General features: G+C 39.6%; 1 protein-coding gene across 3 annotated transcripts in view; it reads right to left on the bottom strand.

The window, feature by feature from the left end:
- Window positions 1–22,948, bottom strand: part of LOC149901481 (calpain-2 catalytic subunit-like) — a 30,274-nt gene extending 7,326 nt beyond the window's left edge. The window contains exons 1-13 of one of the 3 annotated variants that reach the window (XM_090112046.1): window positions 21,854–22,948; window positions 20,566–20,748; window positions 15,469–15,508; window positions 13,198–13,324; window positions 8,887–8,987; window positions 8,681–8,815; window positions 7,356–7,496; window positions 6,667–6,844; window positions 5,706–5,959; window positions 2,170–2,374; window positions 743–898; window positions 455–612; window positions 308–380 (exon numbers count right to left, since the gene is read on the bottom strand). In XM_090112046.1, the coding sequence (XP_089968172.1) occupies window positions 308–380; window positions 455–612; window positions 743–898; window positions 2,170–2,374; window positions 5,706–5,959; window positions 6,667–6,844; window positions 7,356–7,496; window positions 8,681–8,815; window positions 8,887–8,987; window positions 13,198–13,324; window positions 15,469–15,508; window positions 20,566–20,683 (1,686 nt within the window). In that variant the 5' untranslated portion in view covers window positions 20,684–20,748; window positions 21,854–22,948. Of the gene's footprint in view, window positions 1–307; window positions 381–454; window positions 613–742; window positions 899–2,169; window positions 2,375–5,705; window positions 5,963–6,666; window positions 6,845–7,355; window positions 7,497–8,680; window positions 8,816–8,886; window positions 8,988–13,197; window positions 13,325–15,468; window positions 15,509–20,565; window positions 20,749–21,853 lie in introns of all 3 variants that reach the window. The other 2 variants (XM_090112044.1, XM_090112045.1) reach the window with 2 other exon arrangements.
- Window positions 22,949–25,842: the final 2,894 nt, after the last annotated feature.

Genomic DNA, 25,842 nt, shown 5'->3' with positions numbered 1-25,842 from the left:
AAGTTACTGCACCAAAGTTGTAGAGAATTTAATTTGCAACAACTAATGTTAACGATATTTTTTTATCAGATAAATAGTTTAAGAGATATATCGTAAAAACCATTTCAACCGCTATTTTCAAGATGGCGGCCGTGGGACAAGGGTGGCGACCCCACAAATTTGGTTTTAGCTTCACACTGACCCCCCCTACATATCAAAAAAACAAAATTGCGTCTTCTAAAAAACGCAAGGTTAGGCCTAAAAAATGTAACATTTCAATGGACTAGTAGAAGAATGAATGGACGAGAAGTGGGTCGGCAAATCTCACCGGCACCGGCCAACCCTCCTGCTCGAACTCGGCGGCTACGTCGCGGACGATCGCGTTATCGTCGTTCACCTCCCTGCAACGTCGACATTAGGGCGTTAGCGGGTGAGCGTCAGGGCGGGCGCGTCAGGGCGGCGAGGGGCGACTCACCAGACGTCCGCGGGGAGGTCGGTGAGGATGCGCAGCAGGAAGGCGGCGGCGGTGTGCGGGCGGCGCGTGTGAGGCACCACGAGGTACTGGCCCGCCGGCAGCGTGAAGAACGTGGCCACCTCGCGCGCCGCGCAGCAGTGCGTCACGTCCAGCGCGCGCTGCGACCCGCACAGTACGTACTTTAAAACTTTATTGCTTTACTAAATAAAAATATAGGATTGCATTTTGTTTTTGTTTTTTATTTAGTTCCATAATATAAGTGGAGCACAATAATAAAAGATCTCGGACCAGGTCGGAGAAGGGCGCGGGGCGGCGCGGCGGCGAGGCGGGCGGCAGCTCGTACACCGCGAAGCCGATGGCGTGCAGGCGCGAGCGGCGCGCGCCCACCGCGTACTGCTGCGTCACCGACACCACCACGTGGCACTTGCCCTCCGCGCGCGGCACCTGCGCACGCACACGCAATCGTGCGCCAATTCATCACAATTCATACAATTAACTACCGGTTACTAACAATTTTTATTTTATTAAATCATGTCAATAATACAATGTAAAATTAAGTTGTAATATTGACATGACTTTAAAAGAGCAACTGTCTTAGCAAGTATGGAGTTTCTAGCCGGTTCTTCTCCATAGATGATACTGCTTTCCGTTATCCGTATCGGTGGTAATTGTTAAAAATATGACGATTCAAAAGTGCTTTTATAAGAAATCTAATTGAATAAATGAATATTTGAGATTGAATTTTATTTCTATAGGTAATATATTATTTTAAAACGAGTTAAATAATGGGACAAAGCTAGTCGTCCGCTAAACGGATGAATAAAATAAATTAGTCGTCCGATTACCGGATGAATAAAATAATTTAATCGTCCGATAACATCTATTTATCTATATAGTTAGGTTATCGGGGTTTCTTTAGACTTAGAGAACTGCCGCACGTATTATAGGTTTTTTGTGGGGGGAGGAGGGGGGAGAAGGGCACACGTAGGTATTTGATTTTTTTTTGCGCGTCGACGGAGCCCCGCTTCGCGGGGCTCCTATTTCTGTGTAGTTTTTTTTTAAGAAACCTAACCTAACCTAACCTAACGGCTAACCTAACCTAAACTTGATTTTTTTTGCGCGTCGACGGAGCCCCGCTTCGCGGGGCTCCTATTTCTGTGTAGTTTTTTTTTAAGAAACCTAACCTAACCTAACCTAAAGGCTAACCTAAACCTAACCTAACGAATTATATCGGCCATTTTTGATTTTAGAGAAAAGTTGTTCCTATAAAACATGCTTATATTAGCGTAATCTTTACGATAAAACAATAATAAATAGGTGTTATAATGACACCAACTCCATCAAAAATTTTCTAAGTCCTACGCCCCCTTTGCTTTAGTCCAACCCAACTAGCTTTAGTGTTAAAAGGTTATAGATAACCTTTTAACACTAAAGCTAGTTGGGTGAATGGCTCATTATTTACGAAGTATGATGTAATGAGCCAAGCTGAACACACACTCTCGTGTCGGTCAGTGTCGAAGTGATGTGTGATGTGATGTGTTCTTATTTATTTTGTATTCGTTATGTGTGTCATTAATTAAATAAAATTAAATCAAAATATGTAAAGTCTGTTATTTTAAATTATTCGCGGTCGTTAAACTTTGTTTGCTTTTTTTTAAAGATCGTCAAGGTCGTCGAGTGTTTAGGAGCGAGCGGGGCCGGGGGCGCGGGCGCACCTGCACGTGGAACTGCGGGTTGGCGTGCGCGGTGGGCGCGGCGGGCGGCCCGCCCGCGTTGTAGCCCACGCGCCAGCGCCGCCGCGCCAGCACGGCGCGCCAGGCCCGCTTGCCGTGCAGCGCCGGCTCGCCCAGCCAGTCGTCCGGCCCCACGTGCACCAGCTCCAGCCGCCCGAAGGCGCGCGCGAATTCCGCGAACGACATCCTGCGGGCGGAACGAGATGTGTATGCAAACCGTTCGCGAATCGAGTCATTTAATAGAATTTAGATTAGAATAGCTTTAATCCTTGCATCTGTACAATCACGTGGTCTTCTCTGAAAATTAGAGCAGCAATACATTTTAATTAATGGTTGCTGTTTTGCTGACGGGGAGTCCTTTTTGCCACCATTCTATTTTTTCTGTTCTGTGTATTAGGTATTAGATTATTAAGATTTGTATTTTTATGCACGGTGGCAAATTTTATTTTATTTTATTTATTTGATTTGCCAACAGATGTACATCTTATATTTATAATATATTTTGAGTATGTGACATAATTGGCATGCATAGCAAGATGTAGATCCAATTACAGGCAAATACAACATGCGTTTTTGAGTTGAATTGTATCAAATTATAGCTTTTAATCGTAGTGTAAATTCTAATCAGAAAACATTATTCTTATCAGTATAATTTTTATGTAAAACGTTTTTATATGCAAACAAACTAAGGAAGTTGATGTCAACTTTTGTACTATTGAATAATCTATTATGTTCCCGACAAACTCTAGCAATGACACTGTTGAAGCCTAAATTGGTTCTATATCTTTTGACAAAAAATACATTGGTTTTCCTAGAGTATCTCCTCGGAACAGCTATATTAATTTTTGATAGAAGATTAGGACAAATGTACGAATTAGTAACAATTTTGTATAACAACATTTGATCTGCCATCCACCTCCGATGTTTAAGACTTTCCATTTTAAAAAAGTTTAATCTTAGGTCGTATGATTTTAAAGATTTAAGTTTTTGTTGATGAACAGTAAGTAGATAAAGAAATTTTTTCTGGACAGACTCAAGTCTCTTTATATGACATCGATAAGATGGATTCCAGACTGGTGAACAATATTCCAAGAGAGATCTTACTAATGAACAGTATACAATTTTTAAGGGTAAAACACTTTTAAACATTTTGCAATTCCTCCATATAAACCCAAGAAGTTTTAGAGATTTCGTAACTATATTATTAATATGATGAATAAAACCTAGTTTTTTATCGAATGTTACTCCTAAGTCTCGCACCTGGGGTATCTCCTCAAGGGTGGTATTATTTAAGGAATACGAAGATGAGTGTGGCTGTAACTTTTTGGAAAATTTTATAAATTTGCATTTATTTATATTTAACGGTAGCTTGTTAGAAACTGTCCATACTGAAATTCTATTTAGATCGTCTTGAAGAAATTTAGCATCCTCTGAATTATTTATATTTTTGAATATTTTAAGGTCATCCGCGAAAAGTATAAATTTTGAGTAATTAATTTCATTGGACAAATCGTTAATAAAAATTAAAAACAAAATAGGCCCCAAGTGCGAGCCCTGAGGAACACCCGAAGTAGCTACAAATGGCTGCGATTCATAGCCATTAACCGTAACTTTTGCCGTTCTATTGTCTAAGTAAGTTGCAAACCACTTTAACATTAGACCATGAACAGTGAACACCAACCCTTGACAACTTTCTAAGCAGCAGCGAATGATCCACTTTATCGAACGCCTTACTGAAATCCATATATATTGCATCTATTTCTTGGCCACTATCGATAATATCACACAAATCATCAGTGTAAGTGACCAGATTAGTTAAGGTAGACATCCCGCCACGGAAACCATGTTGCTCAGGTATTAAGTGGGACTTTAAGTGGTATGTTAAATGTGGGTATATCAGCGATTCAAAACATTTTGCAAACACAGATAACAGTGAAATGGGTCTGTAGTTTTGTATATCTCTAGCTTCGCCGCTTTTAGGAATAGGGACTACATCAGATTTCCTCCACTGTGAGGGAAAATAACCGCTGTTTAAAGATTTATTATATATTATGTTCAATGGCACTGAAAGGCAATCAGCACAACGAGAAACGAAAACAGGGGGGATACCATCGGGTCCAGCGCTCTTATTAATATTTAATTTTTTAAAAGATTTTACCACTGAGGCGTTATCTAATACAATTCTATCCAAAATATTATTGCAAGGAGAAGATTCATCTACAGGCGGAACTAAATTAATCGAATTACTTTTGGTATACACGGACGAAAAGTGTTGAACAAAGGCACTGCATATATCTGCAGGAGAAGAATAAGCAACATTATTTAGAAGCATTTCCTCAGGTATTGTTCCTTTCGAATTTCTTTTAGCGGATATATACGACCAAAATGCCTTTATATTATTATCACTTATAGAAACTTCAACGTTTTTAAGATATCTTTGGTAGCTTAGTTTAATCTCATTATGACATCGAGTTCTCGCTAAGTTGAACTCCAGTTTATCCATCGGATTTTTATATTTAATATATTTTTTTCTTATTTTTTCTTTTTCTTTTTTAAGTTTTATTACATTTTTGCCATACCAAACAGGATACAAACAATTTTTGTCCGTATGTTTTTTGGGAACATTGTCCTCAATAATATGATTAATAATGGAGTAAAATTTTTCTACCATGTCGTCTACTTTATTCAAGGTGGCTAATTCTGCTTCCAGTTAATTTCATAAAGTTTACTTTTAATAATTTCATAATCAGCCTTCATGAAATTAAGTTTCACTATTCTATTCCTTTTTAAAAATTTATGAATTGGAAAGTCTACTGAAATATTAATAGCCGGATGATAGCAATCTACCCTAGTCAGTGCTGATAAAGCTAGTTCTGTCTTTACAAAATCAATATTACTGAGGACTAAATCCAAAATTTTATCATCAGAGTTTAAAACTGTATTATACTGCCGCAAGTTGTATAATGCTAAAAAATCATTCAAGCAACTAGACATCAAATTAGAATCCGCCCTAAGTGATGTCATTGAGTGGTGTTCAGGTTGAGTGGAGGGTATGTCCCATACAAGTTTACTCGTGTTAAAATCACCGACGATTAAGACATTACTGTCCCCCATGTTTGCAAAAGCTTTACTCATTGAAACTAATTCGGATTCCAGTTGAGGAAGCGTCAATGGTCAATGGCAAAATATAACGCTTTCTATTTCTATTTACGTGACAATACACAGCGTATACTTGCAAATATTATGTAGTCGCTACAGGGGCTACGAGATTTTTTTTACGATTTTTTACGAGATTTTTTTTCTTGTCATATTTTAGTGTATCCGTGAAATCGTACAGCCAATTATGGATAAAATTTTATGCAGGACCACTTCGGGAGCGCTACATATTTTTTCAAATAAAAAAAGAACACTGAAAGTCGGACCACAATCGGCGCAGATGTCGGGGAACGAATATAAAAAAAATATGCAGCGGAACATACTGAACATGACTTTTATGATAGGTCATCAGCGGCACTCACCAGAAGTGTCCGGGCTGCGCGGCGCGGCGCTCGAGCAGGTCGCGGTCGGCGGCGGCCAGCGCGCGCCACTGCGGCCCGCCGCGCGCCCACGCGCCGGCCCACTCGCCGCGGCCGCTGGGCGCGCGCAGCCGCACCAGCGCGCCCCCCTCCCCGCCCGCACCGCCCCCCTCCCGCACGCGCGCCAGCCCCGTCACGCAGTACGCCTGCCCCGCGATCAGCCCGTTCCGGAGACGACGCCCGCTGCTTTCTTTTTCCTGCTGTTGTGTGTGAGTGAATCGTAAACGACTATGAAAAGCGATCCCGAATAGAAAGTGTGTGATCGATCCGAACGAATTTAAAACGTAATAGTCAAGTACCAGTGTTCTGTGGCAGGTAATAGTGGTTCTATATCGAATCGAGCGATGTTCAAAAATGGTAATGGGAATCAGGAGCTCTGTGTCAAATTATAGTTCCGTATGATATGTTCTTCCGGCACTTAAAAAGATTTCGGAGAAAGAAAGTCCGTGGTTCAAAAAGTAGGTACATTTCGGCATGTTAAGCAACAGCTAAATTCAAAACGGCGTGGCTTTTTAATCAAAAAAAATCTACAACAACCGATTTAGTTTATAGAAGATGTCACTAGTGACTAGATAGTGGGCATGAAGTACATGCTGTAATATACAGAGTTTAGTGAGGCATTTGATTTGTTGGACCGTGAAATTTTGTTAAGGAAGATATCCGACATGTGTATCCGCGGGTCACTTTATCGATAGGACGCGTCGTATCTCCAAAATCGTACTCGACTTGTTAAGACTCGCGGGTATGTTTCTAGGGAACATGCAATTCCAGCGGAAGTTCTCCTTTTTTAATCTTAGATAATATATAATGTCGCTTTATAAAATAGTTAATCGTCACTGTAGTCGGGAACCAAAGTGAACTGAAGTCGTGAACGAACAGTCTCGGTCACACGCTCACACATTACCGCGGCGGTGGCGACGAGCAGCGTGGAGCGCGGCACGGCGGAGTGCAGCACCTGCAGCAGCAGCGCGCGCGGCTGGCGCGGCGGCGCGAAGCTCTGCACCACGCCGCCCGACAGCTCCTGCAGCGCGCGCGCCAGCCCGCCGCGCGCCGCGCGCAGCGCCGCGTAGCCGCCGTGCAGCCTGCGCACACACACCGTACATACAACCGAACGGGTAGAACAAAAGAGCGAAACTTCTTTGGAAAGATCCATCGTCGTGAAATTTTACCCTCGAGCCTTGGTGCGCCTAAAGAAGTTTTACTTCAAATAAATATCGATCGCTCGGGCGGGATCGCGGGTGGCGAATTTCCAAAGACTATAAATACTATTTGAATCACGAGTCGGACTCTAATAGATGAGCTTCTGTTTATGCATATTACTCGACAGAACCTAATCCATCTCAGTAAAAAAGTAACTCAAATGGATAGGCTTTTGTCAATATATTTTCAAACATCACATACAAACAAAACCTATTCGACTAGAGGCTTATACCGTCATAATATTATTATACATATGTATATCTGCGCCAAGTGTCCCTCCGGCGAGGTAATTAAGCAGTTAAACATTACTCCGATTACAATTGGAAAATAATGTTAATCTCGTATAAATAGTATAAATATAATGAAGAGTGGGAAGGTCGGTCGAGCGCTCACTTCGCGTAGGCCTTCTCGAGCAGCGGCAGCGTGAAGTCGTCCCTCAGCGCGCTGCGGCTGGCCAGCAGGCGGGCGCCGCGCGCCGGCAGCCGGTCGTCCACGCACACCTCGCGCCACTCGCCGAACACCCAGAACCTGAACCTGCAACGTGCAACCCCGCGCCGCATCACTGCGTGCTCCTTTCCTACTCTTTCCCGATACCGAGTTTCTAGGTTAAACTATACTTAAAATTGGATCGGTTCTTAACCGACTTCAAAAAATGAGGAGGTTTCGATCCGGCCGGTATATTTTTTTTAAGTATGTACACCGATTACTCCGAGGTTTCTGAACCGATTTACGTGATTATTTTTTGTTCGATGCGGGATGGTGTCGAATTGGTCGCACAGATTGGTCCCATAAAAATTTTATTCGGATAGGCCCAGTAGTTTTTATTTTATGAGCATTTTTTTGTCTATACTCGATGACTTAATTGAAATGTCGCAAGTAACTTTGATTCACTTCCCGGTAACCGATTGAGCTGAAATTTTGCAAACTTATGTAAATTGGATAGCGATGAAACATTATCATGACATAGAGCTGATTTGATGATGGAATCGGAAGGTGACCATAGGAACTCAGTAATATATTGACTCAACTTTATCGAGTTTGGGCTCGTTTGATTCGTGTTGAAAAATACACTAAAAAAAGTATTAAGTAAATAAAAATAACTGCGTTAAAAACAACCGACTTCAAAAACGGATAAGTAAAAAATAAAAAAGATTTGATATTGTTAATTACTAGAAGTGCTATTTATTAAAATATGTTTGAAGACGGTGCCAAACACTAAGCACTTAGTATTAAACCCGTGCACCGGCATCAAACCTATTTAATACATAAATACTAAATAGCACATCTAAATAATATGTGGTAATTATTAATAATATCATTAATTAATTATTAATAATGTAGGTATTATTATGTATTTAGATGTGCTATTTACTAAGTAGGTTTGAAGTCGGTGCCAAGCATAAAGCACTCAGTATTAAGTCCGTGTAAACCGGGCATTATGAAATCAAAACTACTACCTACTAGGTACGTAAGTTTTATACTGACATGGCACCGACATCAAACCTATTCAGTAAATAGCACATTTAGATAATATGTAGTAATAATAAGTATCAAATCTTATTTTATTTTAACTTTTCCGTTTTTGAAGTCGGTTTTTATAACGTATACTGCTCCTAGTCGTACTTATATGCGTTAATTTCAGATATATTTAAACTGTTATTAATTGACTTCCAAAAAAAGCCATTTTCACGTAAAACGAACGTGCGGCTCGTTTATACCTGAACTTGCCGGTGTAATCGGTGCGGAAGCTGTGCGGGGGCACGACGCGCGCGAGCAGGCGCGGCGTGAGCGCCAGCGCCGCGGCCGCCGCGCACAGCGCGCCGTCGCCCGCCTCGCCCGGCTCCACGCTCCACCTGCAACACTGCGCCGTCACTAGCCGCCCGCTCGCCCGCACGTCACGGACTCACGGACGGCGCACACCCACCTCGCAGCGAACTGGTCCTCGGGCTCGGGGTCGAGCCGCTCCGGGGCGACGTCCGCGTCGACGGCCGCGTCGCCCAGGAAGCGAGGCCGCGCGCACAGCTCCTGCGCAGCCCGACCGCGGATTTGTTAAACGATTTCAATCAAATTAAACGGAATCACAGAAGGGGAACATGAGACGGCGATCTATCTAAAAGTAGAGGTATGTAGGTCCGAGCGATGTCGTGGATGCACAAAAAGCATGTAAACACGGATACATCGGTGTCAGTGGTGCGACCTGGTTCCCACGTCATTGGCGAGACAATGACCCCCCCGTGCCCCGCACCCCGACCCGCCCCGCCGCAATGTAATTGGACACAGTGCTTTATGAATGAAATCCAGAATATTCAGTTGTTGAACCGGAAGAAAGACTTATAAACAAGATATATTTGATTAGTTATTATATACTAGCGGTCCGCCCCGGCTTCGTCCGTGGTACGTATGTTTACGTTTTCTCTACATAAGAACCATCCTCGTACTTCAAGGAATATAATAAAAAAAGAATTATCGAAATTGGTCCAGCCATTGGTGATGCCGTGAGTCGTGACCAAGGAAAAATCTAGTCTATATATAGATTTTTCAAAGGAAAACCCGCATCGTTCCCGTTCCCATGGGATTTCCGGGATAAAACCTATCCTATGTGTTAATCCAAGTTACCCTCTATATGTGTGCTTAATTTCATTGTAATCGGTTCAGTAGTATTTGCGTGAAAGAGTAACTGGTGTGAGTTGGCGTGATTTGGCGTGAGTTAGCCTGAGTTAGCGTGAGTGAGCGTGAGTGATCCTGAGTTAGCGTGAGTAAGCCTGAGTGAGAGTGAGTTAGCCTGAGTGAGCGTGAGTGATCCTGAGTTAGCGTGAGTGAGCGTGAGTTAGCCTGAGTGAGCGTGAGTTAGCGTGAGTGATCTTGAGTTAGAGTAAGTGAGCGTGCGAGAGCGTGAGTTAGCCTGAGTGAGCGTGAGTAACCCTGAGTTAGCGTGAGTGATCCTGAGTAAGCGTGAGCTAGCGTGAGTGACGTGAGTGATCCTGAGTTAGCGTGAGTTTGCGTGAGTGAGCGTGAGTTGGCCTGAGTGAGCGTGAGTGAGCCTGAGTGATTCTGAGTTAGCGTGAGTGAGCGTAAGTTAGCCTGAGTGAGCGTGAGTTAGCCCGAGGTAGCGTGAGCGAGCGTGAGTGATCCTGAGTTAGCGTGAGTTAGCCCGAGTTAGCATGAGTGAGCGTGAGTGATCCTGAGTTAGCGTGAGTGAGTGATCCTGAGTTAGCGTGAGTTAGCCCGAGTTAGCATGAGTGAGCGTGAGTGATCCTGAGTTAGCGTGAGTGAGTGATCCTGAGTTAGCGTGAGTGAGCGTGAGTTAGCCTGAGTGAGCGTGAGTGAGCGTGAGTTAGCCTGATTTAGCGTGAGTGAGCGCAAATTAGCGTGAGTGAGTGAGAGTGAGTGAGCGTGAGTTAGCCTGGAATCAGCTGGTTGGCTGGTTAAAGTAAATGCAATTTTGTCTGACGATAAGACATTATTAACCAAACTTTGACACGATCATGAAAGTGAAATCAACAAACAATTTTTCTTGTAGATGTAATCATTTCATTTGACTTATAATTTTTTGACGTGACAACGTCTTATAATTCGATAGAGCCGGCTGCACGAGCGAAAAAACATGACTCATGCGGCTTTACCTCGCTCTGAGGCGTTCCATGTAAGGCTTGAAGTGCAAGCGAGAGCGCGGATCGAGCGACCAAGAATCACAATCGGACGTTGTCACGTTCAACTATCGTCAGTAAACCGACTTTACAGACAACCAATTTTTTTCAGATCGTTCAAATCTGACGAATTCTCAACGCGCACATGTCATCAATGCGATGGATAGATAACTCCAAAGCACAGATTTCCACCAAACTCGACCATCTTATAGCAACCCACGATACTCTTAGAAGAGAATATAATAATGAAAGATCTTTCAAATTGACTTATAATTAGCTAAATAAGTTTTGAAGATATAGATTTTTTTTGTAAAAATTTGTCGTGAAAATAAGTGGGATATATAAATGTTCATGTTGATTCAGAAATAAATGTGATGCAGTGAAATTGTGTTTTATGTAAAACTATCGACCCGCCCCGGTTTCGCACGGGTGCAATGGCGGTCGGCCGGTACCGCCGCAAACGCTACGTCCCGCAATTTTTAAATCTGTAATATCTTCGAAAATATTCACTTAAATCATACGGTGTAAACGGGCCATATAGATCTATATTAAATGAACAATGTATTCAAGGTATTTAATTCGTTAAGGATTAATGCTGTATTGGTTAAAATCGCTTCCAAAATTAACCATTATTTGTCGTAAAAAGTAAATGACAAAAAAAAGTTATTGTGGGTTATCCATAAGAGATAGACTTTTTTTACGCTGCGATAGGGGAGCGCTTGACCACGATCTCGCCTGATGGTAAGCTGAGATGTGGCCTAAGATGGAGCGTGCTTCCCTAGAATGTACCTGTTCACTCTCCTCTTGAACATATACCATCGCGGACTTTTCTGTAGACCTTTTCAATGTGTACAATACTTAGTACATTATTTTGATAAAACTCGTAGGGTTCAGCCTGCGTTTGCAATGTAAGCGGAAAAAATGTAATTATTTACGACATCACATTAGAAACCTCAAAAATAACAGTAGGTACTTCTCCACTATTTAATGGATGTTATTATACATATAAACCTTCCTCTTGAATCACTCTATCTATTAAAAAAACTGCATCAAAATCCGTTGCGTAGTTTCAAAGATTTAAGCAGAAAATCGGCTTTGTTTTATACTATGTAGTGATAGTGATGATATGTTAATCCAAGTTACCCTCTATGTGTGTGCCAAAGTTCATGAAAATCGGTTCAGTAGTTTTTGCGTGAAAGAGTGACAAACATCTTTACATACTCACAAACTTTCGCATTTATAATATTAGTAGGACATAACTAAGTAGGATAAATATTATAATGAAATAAATAAATGTAAAGTACCTAATATTTATGATGAATTAGATGAAATGTTTTATGCTAAGAGATTAGAGGATCATAATAAATTATCTTCAGGAATTAAGTTTTTATAAAAACAGAATCCCTATATTTCCCTTGGTCACGGCATCACGCGAGAGCGGCTGGACCGATTTCGATAACCCTTATTTTGACGTGTTCGTTATTGTCCGGAGAAGGATCTTTCATCTTTAGAAATAAAAAGTCAAGCGAAAACATAACGGAGATGGAAATGCGCGAAGATAGGCCAACGCATGTCGGGTCAGCTAGTTATTTTAATAATTTATCCAACCGCAAACTTGTCACTACATTATAATATATTGAAAGGTGTAGGAGCGATAATCGTACATCATGCGTACACCGTACGAGCAGCGTTCAGGCAAAGGCGCGAAATATGATCGTCCCGGATGCGATACCATCAATATTCTATCAGCATCAACATTTCTACGCATCGCTTTTGGCAACACAATGATTCGATCGTTTGATTTATGTATTAGCGAAGGCTTCTTGAAGAGTAACTTTAGTTATCTATACATATTGATCTACAATCGAAATCGAAGCCAAAAATATTGTTTTAGAATTTTTTGTTTATTTATTTGTTTGTCTATATATCATGTACCTAATACCTATGTCCGCGCTAAACTGAAAAGTACTGCATGGATTCACTTCAAAATTTGCATAAATATTACTAACAGGTCGGGTCAACATATTAGAAAGAAAGAAGAAGAAAGAAATAATATCACAGATCACTACAAAAATAAACCTTTTGTATGCTTTAACATAAATTGTGTAATCTTAATAAAAGGTGTGTAATAATATTATGAAGAAGAAGAAGGATGATGTCAATACATCGTGATCGAGTCATACTATATTATAGTTGTGGCCGTAAAGCATCTGCCTTCATGGATACGATCATACGACTGACTGAATAAAGTAACCTCAGTTACTCAATGTCGTTTCGCTGTAAAGTCAAATGGATTCACGATTTTCATGACAATACGTAACGTTTGCACAGATGTCACGGCGAGGACGCGTGGCGCAATGGCGGGCTTCATTGTGTAGGAACACTAAATTAAATAAGGTCATGGCGCTCACACGGTCTACCACTGTACATCGTTAGAACATCACATCTCAAAGGAAAAAAATTATGACTGGTTTTTTTTTTCGAAAATGGCAAAGTCAGTTTTAAGCTCTTTAAATCCAGATCAGACTCGTATTTGAACGATGGGAACAGATAATGTGAATAAGATTTGGCGAAGTCGGGCCACGCACGTGCGGACGCAGCCACAGCGCGGCGGCGTGCGGCGCGAAGCGGCGCTCGTGCGGCAGCCGCGCCAGCGCGCCGGCCTCGGGGTCCTCCCACAGCGCGCCCGCGCTCTGCTCCGACTCGCTCCAGTACCTGCCGATGCATAACATACTCTGCCTTCATTTTTAGGAAAACTCAATAATATTCTACTACGAAACGATGTGTTCTTTTATTGATATAGTGTACGCAATTTTGGTAGAGATCACACAGAATGACGATCTCTCAGAGCTTCTAACGAAGTTGAATGCTACTTATGAATGATTTCAACTTCAATTTCAATTTGTACATTATACTCGAGCGCAATCGTAGCACGGTGCACGGGTATGAATTTTATAAGATCACAGAAAAATAAAACCGGCCAAGTGCGAGTCGGGCTCGCGCACAAAGGGTTCCGTAGCAGCAAATATAATAAATTACAGTTAAATCAACCTATCTCAAAAACTATAAGAGATACTTTGATCAAACCAAAAATCGTTGAAAGAGTTAATTAGCATGCATCACCTCTATTTTTTTTAGAATTTTATACCCCGTAGTTATAAAAATAGAGGGGGGGGGACATACTTTTTACGACTTTGAGAGCTGATATCTCAAAAACCGTTCACTTTAAGAAAAATGTTTTTTAGAAAACTTTATATCATTTTAAAAGACCTTTCCATTGATACCCCACACGGGTATGTACATCGAAAAAAAAAATTTCATCCCTCAGTTACATGTATGGGGGGCCCCACCCCCAATTCTTTTTTTTACTATTTAGTGTCATATTTTTGTAGCGGTTCATACAACACATATTCCCATCAAATTTCATCACTGTAGTACTTATAGTTTCCGAGTAAATCGGCTGTGACAGACGGACAGACGGACAGACGGACAGACGGACATGACGAAACTATAAGGGTTCCGTTTTTGCCATTTTGGCTACGGAACCCTAAAAACCGCATCCAATTCGATTAAGCGGTGGCGTGTCGACGACCCGGCAGGCGGCAGCGGTCGACGTGTTTCTCCCTATTCTATCTGTTTATTTGAGCCTAACTTTGGTAATTCACTCTGTAATCGAAGGATCTTAACATTGCGAATTTTACATTTTATGTTTATTTGCAAGCTTCAGTCTGTGCCTCCATTAAATATTTTCTATTACAATATTACTTATAGAGCATAGATATCTAAATGAAAGATATCTTATATTATTATAGCATGTTTATTATCTCGTTTGCCAACAAGTTTTGTCAAAATAGGTCCGCTAGTTTTATATTATCATGGTCGACAAAGAACAACTTCTTTTTGAAAGGTAGGTAGGTTCCGTTTCTTTTTTATGTACCTACATTGTTATATATATACATTTAATAAAAAGCTGGTTGGATAGGTACAAAGACTGCAATTTTATTTATTGTGAAGTAAATAGAATACACTTAGAAGTATGGATGTTTCTTGGCATTAATTTAGTTTAGAGTGGATATTATATTTAATTCATACAAATATTGAAATAGATTAAGGGTCGCTGCAAACGGGCCACCGACCACAGCCCTGGTGGCCAGCGACAGCCACTTATATTATTATTAATATTTTAAATTTTTTCATATATTTTGTCGCGGACACTTCTGTAGAGAGTGGTCGCCACCGGTGGCTGTGGTCACTGGTCGGTGGCCCGTTTGCGCCAAGCCTTAATCGATATTCAAACGAGAATTGTCAAACATTGAAATATGTATTTCATTTTTACCCCGATTTTTACACATATTTATATTATTTATGTAAATACCAATAAGCTACAATAGTACGTGTAAACTGTAAAGCATTTTGTTGTTCATAGACTTCGATTAAATAGGTAACTACCTAAACTGCATAATACCTAACACATTCAAGAATACATACATACAGCAGAAGGGCAATTCTTAAAAAGGGGGTTTAAATCATCGAAGTGACCATAAATCATAACGTTACATAAGCACTGAGCAGCCGAAGCGCGCGGGCTAGCGTGCTGCGCGCGGCTCGTCACGGGCGGCGCGTCACGGGCGGCCGCGCGGGAGGCGACGCGGTATCGCACCATCTCATACATTATAGGTACATTGGTTTCGTAACGTTGCATGCGATTATTTTTTATGTCGCTTAAGTTATATTGCAGCTAATATTATAATGTTTAAATTTATCTACTTTACGACAATTTCGTGTGTAGATACATCTATGATGTAATATTATAATTGATACATTGTATTAATTTTTAATTATACTTAAATAGTTTTTACCTGGACATGGGGGAGGGCTCCTCACGCTTGGTAGCGCCATCTGCAAGTTTTTAAGAATATTTTTTTATAATGCTACACAGTACACTCTAAGAAATGTTAATATAACAGCTTCAAAATAATATCAATCGTGTGATTACTGAATACTGTCATTAGTGTAGACAGGCAGGAATGCAGTTCACCATTGAATGCCATTGAATAAATAAACCTAAGAGAAGCGTGATATAGATATAATCGAATAAATAAACCCAAGAGATGGGTGATATGATCGATGCTAATTATTTAGATGTATTAGGGTATTTGCATCGGGCACGTCCTCTAGCGTGTGACGCTCACGCTCGCCCTCGCAGCTCGCCGGTCGACGCTCGCGCTTGCGCCGCGCTCACAATATGTTGATTGTTGACAACGACGGGAAAGTCCAACGCTTACTTCATTTGCTATGCTTCGAGTTTCTAACCACGAACGAGCTGGATCCGGGAAATTAGATATTTATTTCGACCATATTATTCCTATTGCAAATTCGAAAGTTTGTGAGGATGGATGCTTGTTACTCAACCACGTAAAATGATAATTACTGAGTAATTGTTTGATTAAACCTAATCTACCTTCCGCCCAGACCATCGAGTCACATTAAAAATAGTAATGAGTAAATTGTAGGTACTTTAAATTAAGAGCGAGTACGTACTTGCAATTTGTATGTTTTGTAGACCTCACAACATTGGTTGGTCGATTTTTGTCTGTTTTCTGTTCTTTTTTATATGTACCTATAACACCTTGATTACAATCTCTCGATATCCCAGATAACTTCCCTAAAGATTGCTGTGCATCTATTCATATTATAATAAAATCGTAGGAAAGTCAAAACTGTACATGTAATAGTTTTTTACTATAATATCTAATACTTGGGGCGTGATCTACAATAGATGGTACCGAAGCCAAAAATATAGTTTTATGAGTTTTTGCCTGTTTGTGTTTTCTGTAACTAGGTATATACAATCCAGGCTAAACTCATAAAGTATTGCATTTACTTCAAATTTGGTACCTACAGAGTACAGGGATAGCTTGAGACCTGAGGAAGGACATATAGGATAGATTTTATACCGAAAATCCCACGGAAACGGGAACTGTGGGTTTTTCTTTGAATACGCATGCGAAGCCGTTGACGGAAACCTTTTAAAACCGAAATTAATACAATTTAGTCTTAAATTTAGTAAACAAGAGCTACACGGTAGTTAGCTACTGGAATAATGCTTTAAAAAGTCTTGTCCAAAAAATCTAGCTTTGAAGGGGTAAAAGTGTTCAAAATCTATACCACAAACTACCAAAAGGTCAAACTTTATGGACAGTCTCTCATTCTTTTTCTTTGAAAATGGGATACAAATACTAAGAAGATATGGGCAGCCGCTGTCGCGCGTTTACTTTATACATAAGTGGTCTGTAATTCGAATTAAACTAAATATCCATTCATACTTGAATATTTGCGCGTCGTGTGTCGATGCCGCCCGTTCGTATACGAGATTAGAATATTAGGTATCAGTTGATTTGAGTTCAGCTCGTACTTGCTCGTCGCTAGTTGCCAGTCACAATGGCTCTACAGTTCTACACTATTAAATAGTGACAAGTAGAGTAACAACATTTACTCGTCGAGCCTGACCCAGCTGACGAGCACGACGCTCGACGCACGTGCTTCACGTACTACTGTAATAATATATTATACATATATAATATACTCTAAGACTGCGGGGCACGGCGCGCTGACCACTGACACAATGTTACCTGTAGCTTGTACCCTGCAGCCCTGTCTATTCTTATTTCTGTGCCTTTTGTATGTAGGTAAGTACTGCTACCTACCTTCTTTTTAAATAAGATCTTGATAGAACGTACTCTACGTATACATATTATAATGATCGTTAAAAATAAATAACGTAATGTGAAGGAGACTTATAATAAGCTATTAGCTAGAAGAGTTTAAAGTTTAAAACTCTATATAACATGATTCACAACAACACTCCTAGTAAGTAAATAAAATGCTTGTGTCATCAGATTCAATAGATTTTCTATGTTTTTATATTATTATGAATTTAGACAACGACTTGACCTACCAAGTGAAGAAAACAAAATGTTTGTAGTTATGTACCTAGGTAAGACCTAAGTAACTATGAACCTCAACTACCTACCAATAGTATAATGGAAATTGGTAGCTAATGTGCTTTGCATAAATAACAGACTGTAAGTAGTGTGCCGATGCTCCCACGAGAGCAATAGTAACACAATAACGTACGATTCGTACGAATGACCTCAATTTCCAATGTCGGGGCAAATTCGACTTAAAGTGGCTTTGTTTACAAACAATACAGAGATCTCAGATCAGTCGCAAACTGAGAAACAAGTATTTTAAATGAATGATTTGTATACTCGTCTGTCGGACTCTGAACTATTGTCGCGGTTGAACATCACGTTGAATGATTAAATCGTGACTTGTTTTTTGTTTGTGCTCGCGCCACATAGGTATCGCAATAGATTTGCTGCACTTAATCTTATGATTCTTATTTCTTAGTTTATAGTCAGTTTCGTCCAATAATGGAAAAATCAAATTTTAGCAATTTGAAAGAATAGATTTCTTGTAGTCATTACAGAGTGCTCAATCGGTGTCGAATTGGACATCGATCTATAATGTCTAATCGATATACCTAGATATTACCTACATTCTCTAACGGGCATCGGGCAACCATTTGTTTTCGAAATGTATAAGTACCTAAGTGAATAGTCTTAAATAAAATGTGTACTTTATATCTACCTATTAAAAATATAATAATATGTAATGTACTAGTACTTAGTAGCAACTATTAGGACGCACGGCGACGCCGCAGTCGCTAACTGGGTTATGAGAAGTGGCAGAGCACCGTTACGCGGTCGCAGTACGCTACTCCGTACACGAGACCCACATGACACATGGGCGGTGGGCCTTCCCACTGAAGGAACTCATGATTAGCATCGCTTAGTATACTCGAGACGACGCGACGACCTTATTGCTTCTATAGTTTATGCGGCCGTTAACTAGTATTCATAATCCTAATAGTCTAACTTTTGATGAAATAATCTGTATATATACCTACTTAGGCGTTTTTTATGAAGTTCAAAATGTCATAAATTCAATTACAAAGTGCGTCGGAAATGACTCTATAGGCGTGCATGCAAATGCTAATCTCTTCACATGTGGATATGAGAGCGTGCGGACTGCAGACTGCAGACTGCAGCTCGCGCTGACCCCGATCGTCGCGTGTTAACATTGACCGTGCTCAGCGCGTCAATGAGCCCCCAGCGCGGCGTCGGGCGACTTTCACTGGTGCGTGCCCGCGCCGTGCGCTGGCCCGTGCGCTATGGCCGCGGTCCCGAGCGGCGGCACCTGTCGCCCGCCGATATGACCGAGCTGCGAAGTGCGATTACGGCAATACCCACGGCGCCGCTTCCACTTTCGAGGGACCTCGAGTCGGTCCATGTAATTGTTCCATGTAAACTGTACGACATGAGTCGAAAGGGAATGTTACATTGTAGATTATGCATTGCACAATGTTGCTGAAATAACAACGAACATAATAATTTCAATATTCAAATAATATTCTAATTGGCTTGATTGTTATAATTCTGTTATTTTTATCCTAATTCCTAAGTTGAATAAACTCATGCTTAAAGATACTCATAGCAATAATAGTTTAAAAAGAAAATTATAAGTACTTAAGTACCTAATATTTTTAATATTATTCGTTATGTAGGTATCTATGTACTTGTAAGTAAGTAAAATGTTTCTAAACGATATGCAGGTTGTTAAAAAAATAATGAACATAAGTAATTACTAATTACAGCCCATTCGCATGTTTACATGAAAATTAATTGTGTAGTTCGACACGACAATGTTCGATCGCTAATTATCTTCTATCTTCTATACTTATATAACTTGAGGAAAAGTTTGTAATTATGTATGTATGTATGTATGTATAATGTATGGTTTTCACGCATAAACCTCTCAACCGATTTTGATGAAATTTGGCACAGACAATCTTTAGACCCTGAGAAAGAACATAGGCTACCTTTTATTGCGATATATGTACCACGGGCGAAGCCGGGGCGGACCGCTAGTATAGTATATAGTAGATTATTTAGCTGAAGGTTTTATTTGTTTGAACGCGCTAATCTCAGGAGCTACTGGTCCGATTGGAAGATTTATTTCGGTGTTAGATAGCCCATTTATCGAGGAAGGCTATGCTATATTATATATATCATCAAGCTAAGGCCAATAGAAGCGAAGCAATGCGGGTGAAACCGCGGAGCACAGCTAGTGTATTATAATTTGCTAGTGCACTGTGCAGTGCGGAGCGGTGCGGTGCGGCCAGCAACCTGTAACGCACTTAGTATTCCACAGATCATGCTGCGATTTCATATTTGGCATCGGGATATTTTGAAATACATTATGCGCGAAATTATTATTAAGGACATGGTTGCGAAGGAAACAATGAAACTTGGCCTTTGTAGCGTTGTGATCTGAATTTAGCTCATAGAAATCTATTTCAAAATAATTATAATAAATCAACAATAATCGAATGAACACACTGCACTAGTAGTTTCACAAAGACCTAAAAAGCGGCGCGTCGCGGGTGTCCGGCGCCGTGGCGAGGTGCGCTTGCGCTTTAATACCTAATTTCTGTTCCTCGTAAAAAAACTAAAAAGCCATTGTCACTCGTGAAATTGGCCCATTTATCTAGGAAAGCTAGGCTAGGTATATGTCATTAAGCTAAGACCAACAGGAGCGGAGCGGGGAGCCACGCGGGTGAAAGCCGGGAAGCGCAACTATAGTACCTAATATTATAAAGCTGAAGAGTTTGTTTGTTTAAACGCGTTAATTTCGAGAACTACTGCTCAGATTTGAAAAATCCTTGCGGTGTCAGATAGCCGATTTATCGAGGAATGACCGAATGAGAGGCTTTATAAGGACTACAACAGGAGCAGAGCAATTCGGGTAAAACCGCGGGGCACAGCTAGTTTTAGATATAGAGGTTTTAAACATAGTAATTATAATTAACACATAGCTGTAAATATACTTGCTTCCAATGCCATTGGTTTTGTGTGCCCCAAGGGTGGCAGACGCATGATGTGCGCCAGCCGGGGGCGCAGGGTGCGCGGGGGGCGCGGGCGGGGCGCGCGTGCGCATGAACTTCTTCATGCCGCCGGGATCCGAGCTGCACGCGCCGTCATCTCCGGTATGCAGCCATCCTCAGCAGTCAGCAGCTACACACGTTATCATATTTGGTGTTTTTATTCACAACATGTGAACTGACGTACAACAGTAACTGAGAAAATACATTTTCGAGCATCGAGCAAAGATACATTGTAGTACAACAGCACCGACTCTCAGGTAGAGCGAGACGAACTCCGAACTAGCAACAAGTACTTAACGCAAAAACAATCGATATTTATTTAATTGCTTGCTTATTAATAAATATTAGGTAAGTATATTATTAAGAATTAAGAGTTCAAGAAGCACGATTAAAATTCGTTTTTTTATTCTTTTTGGATGACGGACGATGGTTACTGTTATTTTTGTATGCATGAAATAAAAATGATTTATCGTTTTAACTATCCATACCAGTCTTATATTATTATCTGTGTCTATGCAATGTTAAAAATTAAAATTACAGGATAGAAAATTTCGCGCGTCCTTCCCCGAAGAAGCTCTACCATCCGGCTCTACCGTTCGCAGTTCATTAAGTTCCAACTCTCTAAGTGCTGTGATCTAATTCATTGTATTAAGCCAATAATAATGCCTTCATAGGCAAATTAAATATTATTACCTATGTTTAAGAGCGATCTGAGTTTTATAATTTCAACTGTTAGTTATTTTCAGTTAGGTATATAAAAAGTTGAAAAACGTATTAAGGGGGTTGACATCATTTTATGGCGATTAAACATAATATTATAGTGACGTTGAAAAATTACAAGACTAAATGATCCAATATAATATGTTTACCGTTTTGTAATACTCGCGTGTCTGTAATATTAATGCAATGTATGGGCATGCCTATTCGATAAGACTTGTGCAACTTGTAACAGGTGTCGCCTGCATAGGGCATTCCCATACCGCATACGGCACAGGGCACATTGCAATCGTGAACGTGAATGTGTGGTGTCGGTGTGGGGTGTGATGTGGTGTGGTGTGTGGTGTGTAGTGTGGTGTGGTGTGTGGGCTCGGAGCGCCAGCGCGCGGCCGCACGAGGAGCCGCGTCTCGTGATCCGCGACAGGCGGCAGCGCGCCTTTGCGCTCTCTGCTTAGTGCTCACCTAGCATATCATTTATTTCGCGTTTATAAAAGTTTCTTCAATTCGCTCTAACGTACGGTTAATCGCCGGTCACCGGTGACTGTTGTACCGTAATCATTTAATATTAACGATCGCGATATGCGAGCCGCGGATATGCAGTTACATCGAAAGTAGGTAAAAACGCGGTAATTTGACGCCTTTCATATAACATCAAATGTTTAACGAGCCGTTTAATTTCGATGGCGAGAAATGTTTACACGAGGAAGTACATAGTACATACACCGACTGGATCTCACAACTTACGACGAATCGAAATGGTTATATAATATTACGAAGAGCCACTCGGGAGTCCGGCTCGAGCACAGGCACAGGGCACAGGGCACAGGGCACAGAGCACAGATCGATGTGTGTACGAGCAGCCGCGCGGAGGGCGGCGCGTGCGACGAGTGGCCGGACGTGCTCGCAGTACTGAGCGCGCGCACTCACTGCCAGTGCTGCCCTCCGTGCGCCGGAGGGCCGCCACCGCCGCTCACCATTTACCAGAGTCCTCATTCAATCTCAGCTCTGGACTCATTCACCATTGTCTTCTCTTAAATACACAGAAAACTGTCACGGATTGTTCTGATTGCTCGAAAACATCAAACCTATGTACTTAGTTGAAAAAATATCTTGTTACAAATTCATAATTGTTATTACATAACTAACTGTGTTTTTCTGGATCTTGATATTATATTCAGATGTATTCAGTTAGTTACAATACTTTTTTCTTTAATAATTTTGTAAGCCATATGAGTTATAAAAAATTAAAGCAATAGCAAATAGGTATAATTTGTTGTATTATTTTTTTCCTAAAAGTCCCTCGGATTTCGAGATATTTGACATTTCCCAAAATTCTATAAAATTACACCCTTTGCCACTCTTTCGGATGCTGTAGCCTGTTGTTACAAATGAAGGAATATTATCAATCTTATTTTGGATAGTATTGCTGAACAAATGCACCATCTTATTTCAAAGGGCGCAGTCATAGTTGTTTATAAACGAAGATAAAAATCAAATTTCATGTTTTTGTTCTGAGATAATATGGTCATCAGTGTGACAATTTAAGAAAAAAAAATGTCAGTTTCATTAAAATTCCAAAATGGAAATGGTTCACTTTATTTTTGCTGGCATTTAATATAGCTACACATTAAATTCCTAATACAATAAGTAAACAGCTTTAAAGCTCGTCACACACGGTGAAGATACTATAATATTTTATCTTAAGATACTGTAATATTTTACATTACAGTATCTTAAGGTATCCGCGGTATCAGCGTTCTGATCATCATTTTTCTTTTTGTCATTGCGTACTAAGACCCATCCTGTTACAAATGACCCACAAAATTTCGGGTCATTTGATATTAGATACTGTAATGTAAAATATTACAGTACCGTGTGTGACGCGCTTAATTCTATCTAAAACTACGACGAATGAATGATTGCTTCAAGATGCTTGCATGTGTCAAGTAATATTTTGTAGAGCACATACCTACTTGCTTAGCTGGTCCAATCACAGATATATAAACATATATTTTCATGTCTGTGGGTCCAATTAGCTATTGGGATCACTGTAGACTACTTTAATAATACATGCAAACAGCTTAAGCAATCATTCATTAAAAAAATGTAGAGTTTGTAGAGCTAATCGTGGCCACTTTCAACTTTTTTTTTTATTTGAACAGCATGCGTTTTTCTGAACCTCCACAACGTCCTCTATCTCCAGCTACAAGATTATCCATTCATGCGCCTCGTCCTGTATAATTTACGCAAAATGAAATCCTGAAAGAGTCATTGCGGCCGGCTCTATGCATTAAAATTTAAAATTAATTAAATTCCTTAAGATAGCCTATTGGCTATCTTAAGGAATTTAATAACAACAATGTCCAATAGACACCGATCTTACCTACGTAAGTATACCAAAATACCCTAATAATCTTTGTAGTTAAGTTATGTAATAGCTCTAGGTGTTGGCCAAGAAATCTCAACTGTAGAGGCCAGCTGACGATGAAGCGGATGAAGTATAGCTGAACTTGCCACATCTATGTATATTGTTTGGTTTTTGCTATAAAATGAGTGTTATGTCTAATGTTTTCGTTTTGTTTTTTTTCATACCTATTAATTTTTCTTTTACGTACAAGCGTAGGTATACTATATAATAACTCCCTCCACCGATAACTGACTTTACATTTTGCGTTGAGCGCAATTTTAACAGAAATTGTTTATTTCAGGTATAGGTACTTAATTTATTTTAGGTAGTTAATAGCGCTTTATAATTTTTACACCAAACCGAATTAAGGTATAAAATCTGGGCGTTTTGTCTTACTTTAAATCGGTATTAAATAAAACACAAATATATTAAGTAAAATGTTTTATTAAACATTTCGCTACAGTTCAAATAGAGTTCCTTTACAGAAACTTTAAAACACAATTCCAAATTAAGATTAGGGCACTGGGCGTCAAATATTCATATCTATGCATTTGGTATAATAGCAATTAAATACACAATACAATGTTTCTAGGAATTAATTATGACGTGACACTAAAAGTTACTGGATTTGATAGCAAATTTACAATTTGAAAAATACTTATTGTATAAATTTATAAATGTAGGTAGGTGAAAAACAATCTCTTACAAGTTAACATTAAACACTTACAACTCTTATGTTGTATAAGTTCTTCAAAGTTGGTATATTTTTAAGTACTTGTATGCATAATTTTGAAGTGAACCTTCTTTAGGCGCGTTGAGAGTAAAATTTTAAGGTCGCGTCATGGCAATACCGTCAAGTCATGGAGTAAGGCGACGATTTTGGTATCTTTTTAATCTTGCCAAAGAAGTTTCACTTCTGACACATGTGCTCGGCATACACGCTTTTTTTCAAAGATTGTTTGTTTTTAGTTAATTAAATCACTCTTAATGTGGTAATCATTAATATAAAATAATACAAACAAGTTTTTCCCTATATATGTAATACACTAGATAAACAAGTAGATACAGTTTGTAGCGTTGTTGTAAATAACAATTACTAAATATATGTATGTGTAATATATTATGACGTCATATAAACGTTCATCACTAGTTAGATGAGTTCACGAGTTGCTCTGAGGTGCATCGACACTCCTTGCGTTGTAAGGTTTAACTATATACACTTACTATACATATTTCAATGAAAAAAAATCACCTTTAAAATAAATAGAATACACTTGAATAGATTAAAATTTAATGGAAACTAAACATAACGTTTTCTATTGAAGTACTTATAAATATTCTACATAGGCTACACCTACTGCCTACACTATAACACATATTATGCAGGATCATCTTTAAGATAAAATTCTAAGCCATTTCACTATATTCTATTCTAAGCTATTTCATCATTTCACTACATTCTACGACACAAAACTACATTATTTTATTTACACAAATACTTGACATGGAATGCTGGCAAACTGACCGATAGGCTTATAATTGAATTTTAAGAGACTTTAATATGATTTGCAAAATCTCAAAATAAAATAAAATGAAAACTGAAAAAAGCTCTATATCTCTATATACAGCAGACACAGCTAGGGGAAGGCACAATGGAGAAGCACAAATTATTGTCTAATTAATTGTAATGCCTAATAATATGTTGTACATACATACATATATCTGTGTATAATTTAATTTTACTAAATAATAACTAAAACTATTAAAAAACACGCATCATTCGTTGCTTATCATTCGGGTGTTGTTGCTCTACAGAAAATAAGTGTGCAAGAAAAAAATATTTGTTCTATTCATATATTTTTTGCTGATACATGGACAATATTGAAACAATTTTAGAAGACGTGTGAATTTTTTCTATTTAATAAAATAGAGTCAAGCTTCGAGGACAGGTAGTCATGGTAACGAGGAGGTAGGTAAGAGGCGGGATAATACGTGATAATACAATTATGTAAAAATTGTACACACTAATAATTAATATAAACATTTCTAAATACGTTTTAATAATTAGGTACTTATATGAGAATTTATAAGTGATATTAA

The sequence above is a fragment of the Colias eurytheme genome, chromosome 17 (genome assembly GCF_061535395.1).
Source record: "Colias eurytheme isolate Ceu_HAF_F1 chromosome 17, ilColEury1 Martin Lab GWU primary, whole genome shotgun sequence".
NCBI classification, from domain to species: Eukaryota; Metazoa; Arthropoda; class Insecta; order Lepidoptera; family Pieridae; genus Colias; species Colias eurytheme.
The sequence above is the reverse complement of the archived record's forward strand: the minus strand, read 5'-3'. Positions and strand labels throughout refer to the sequence as shown.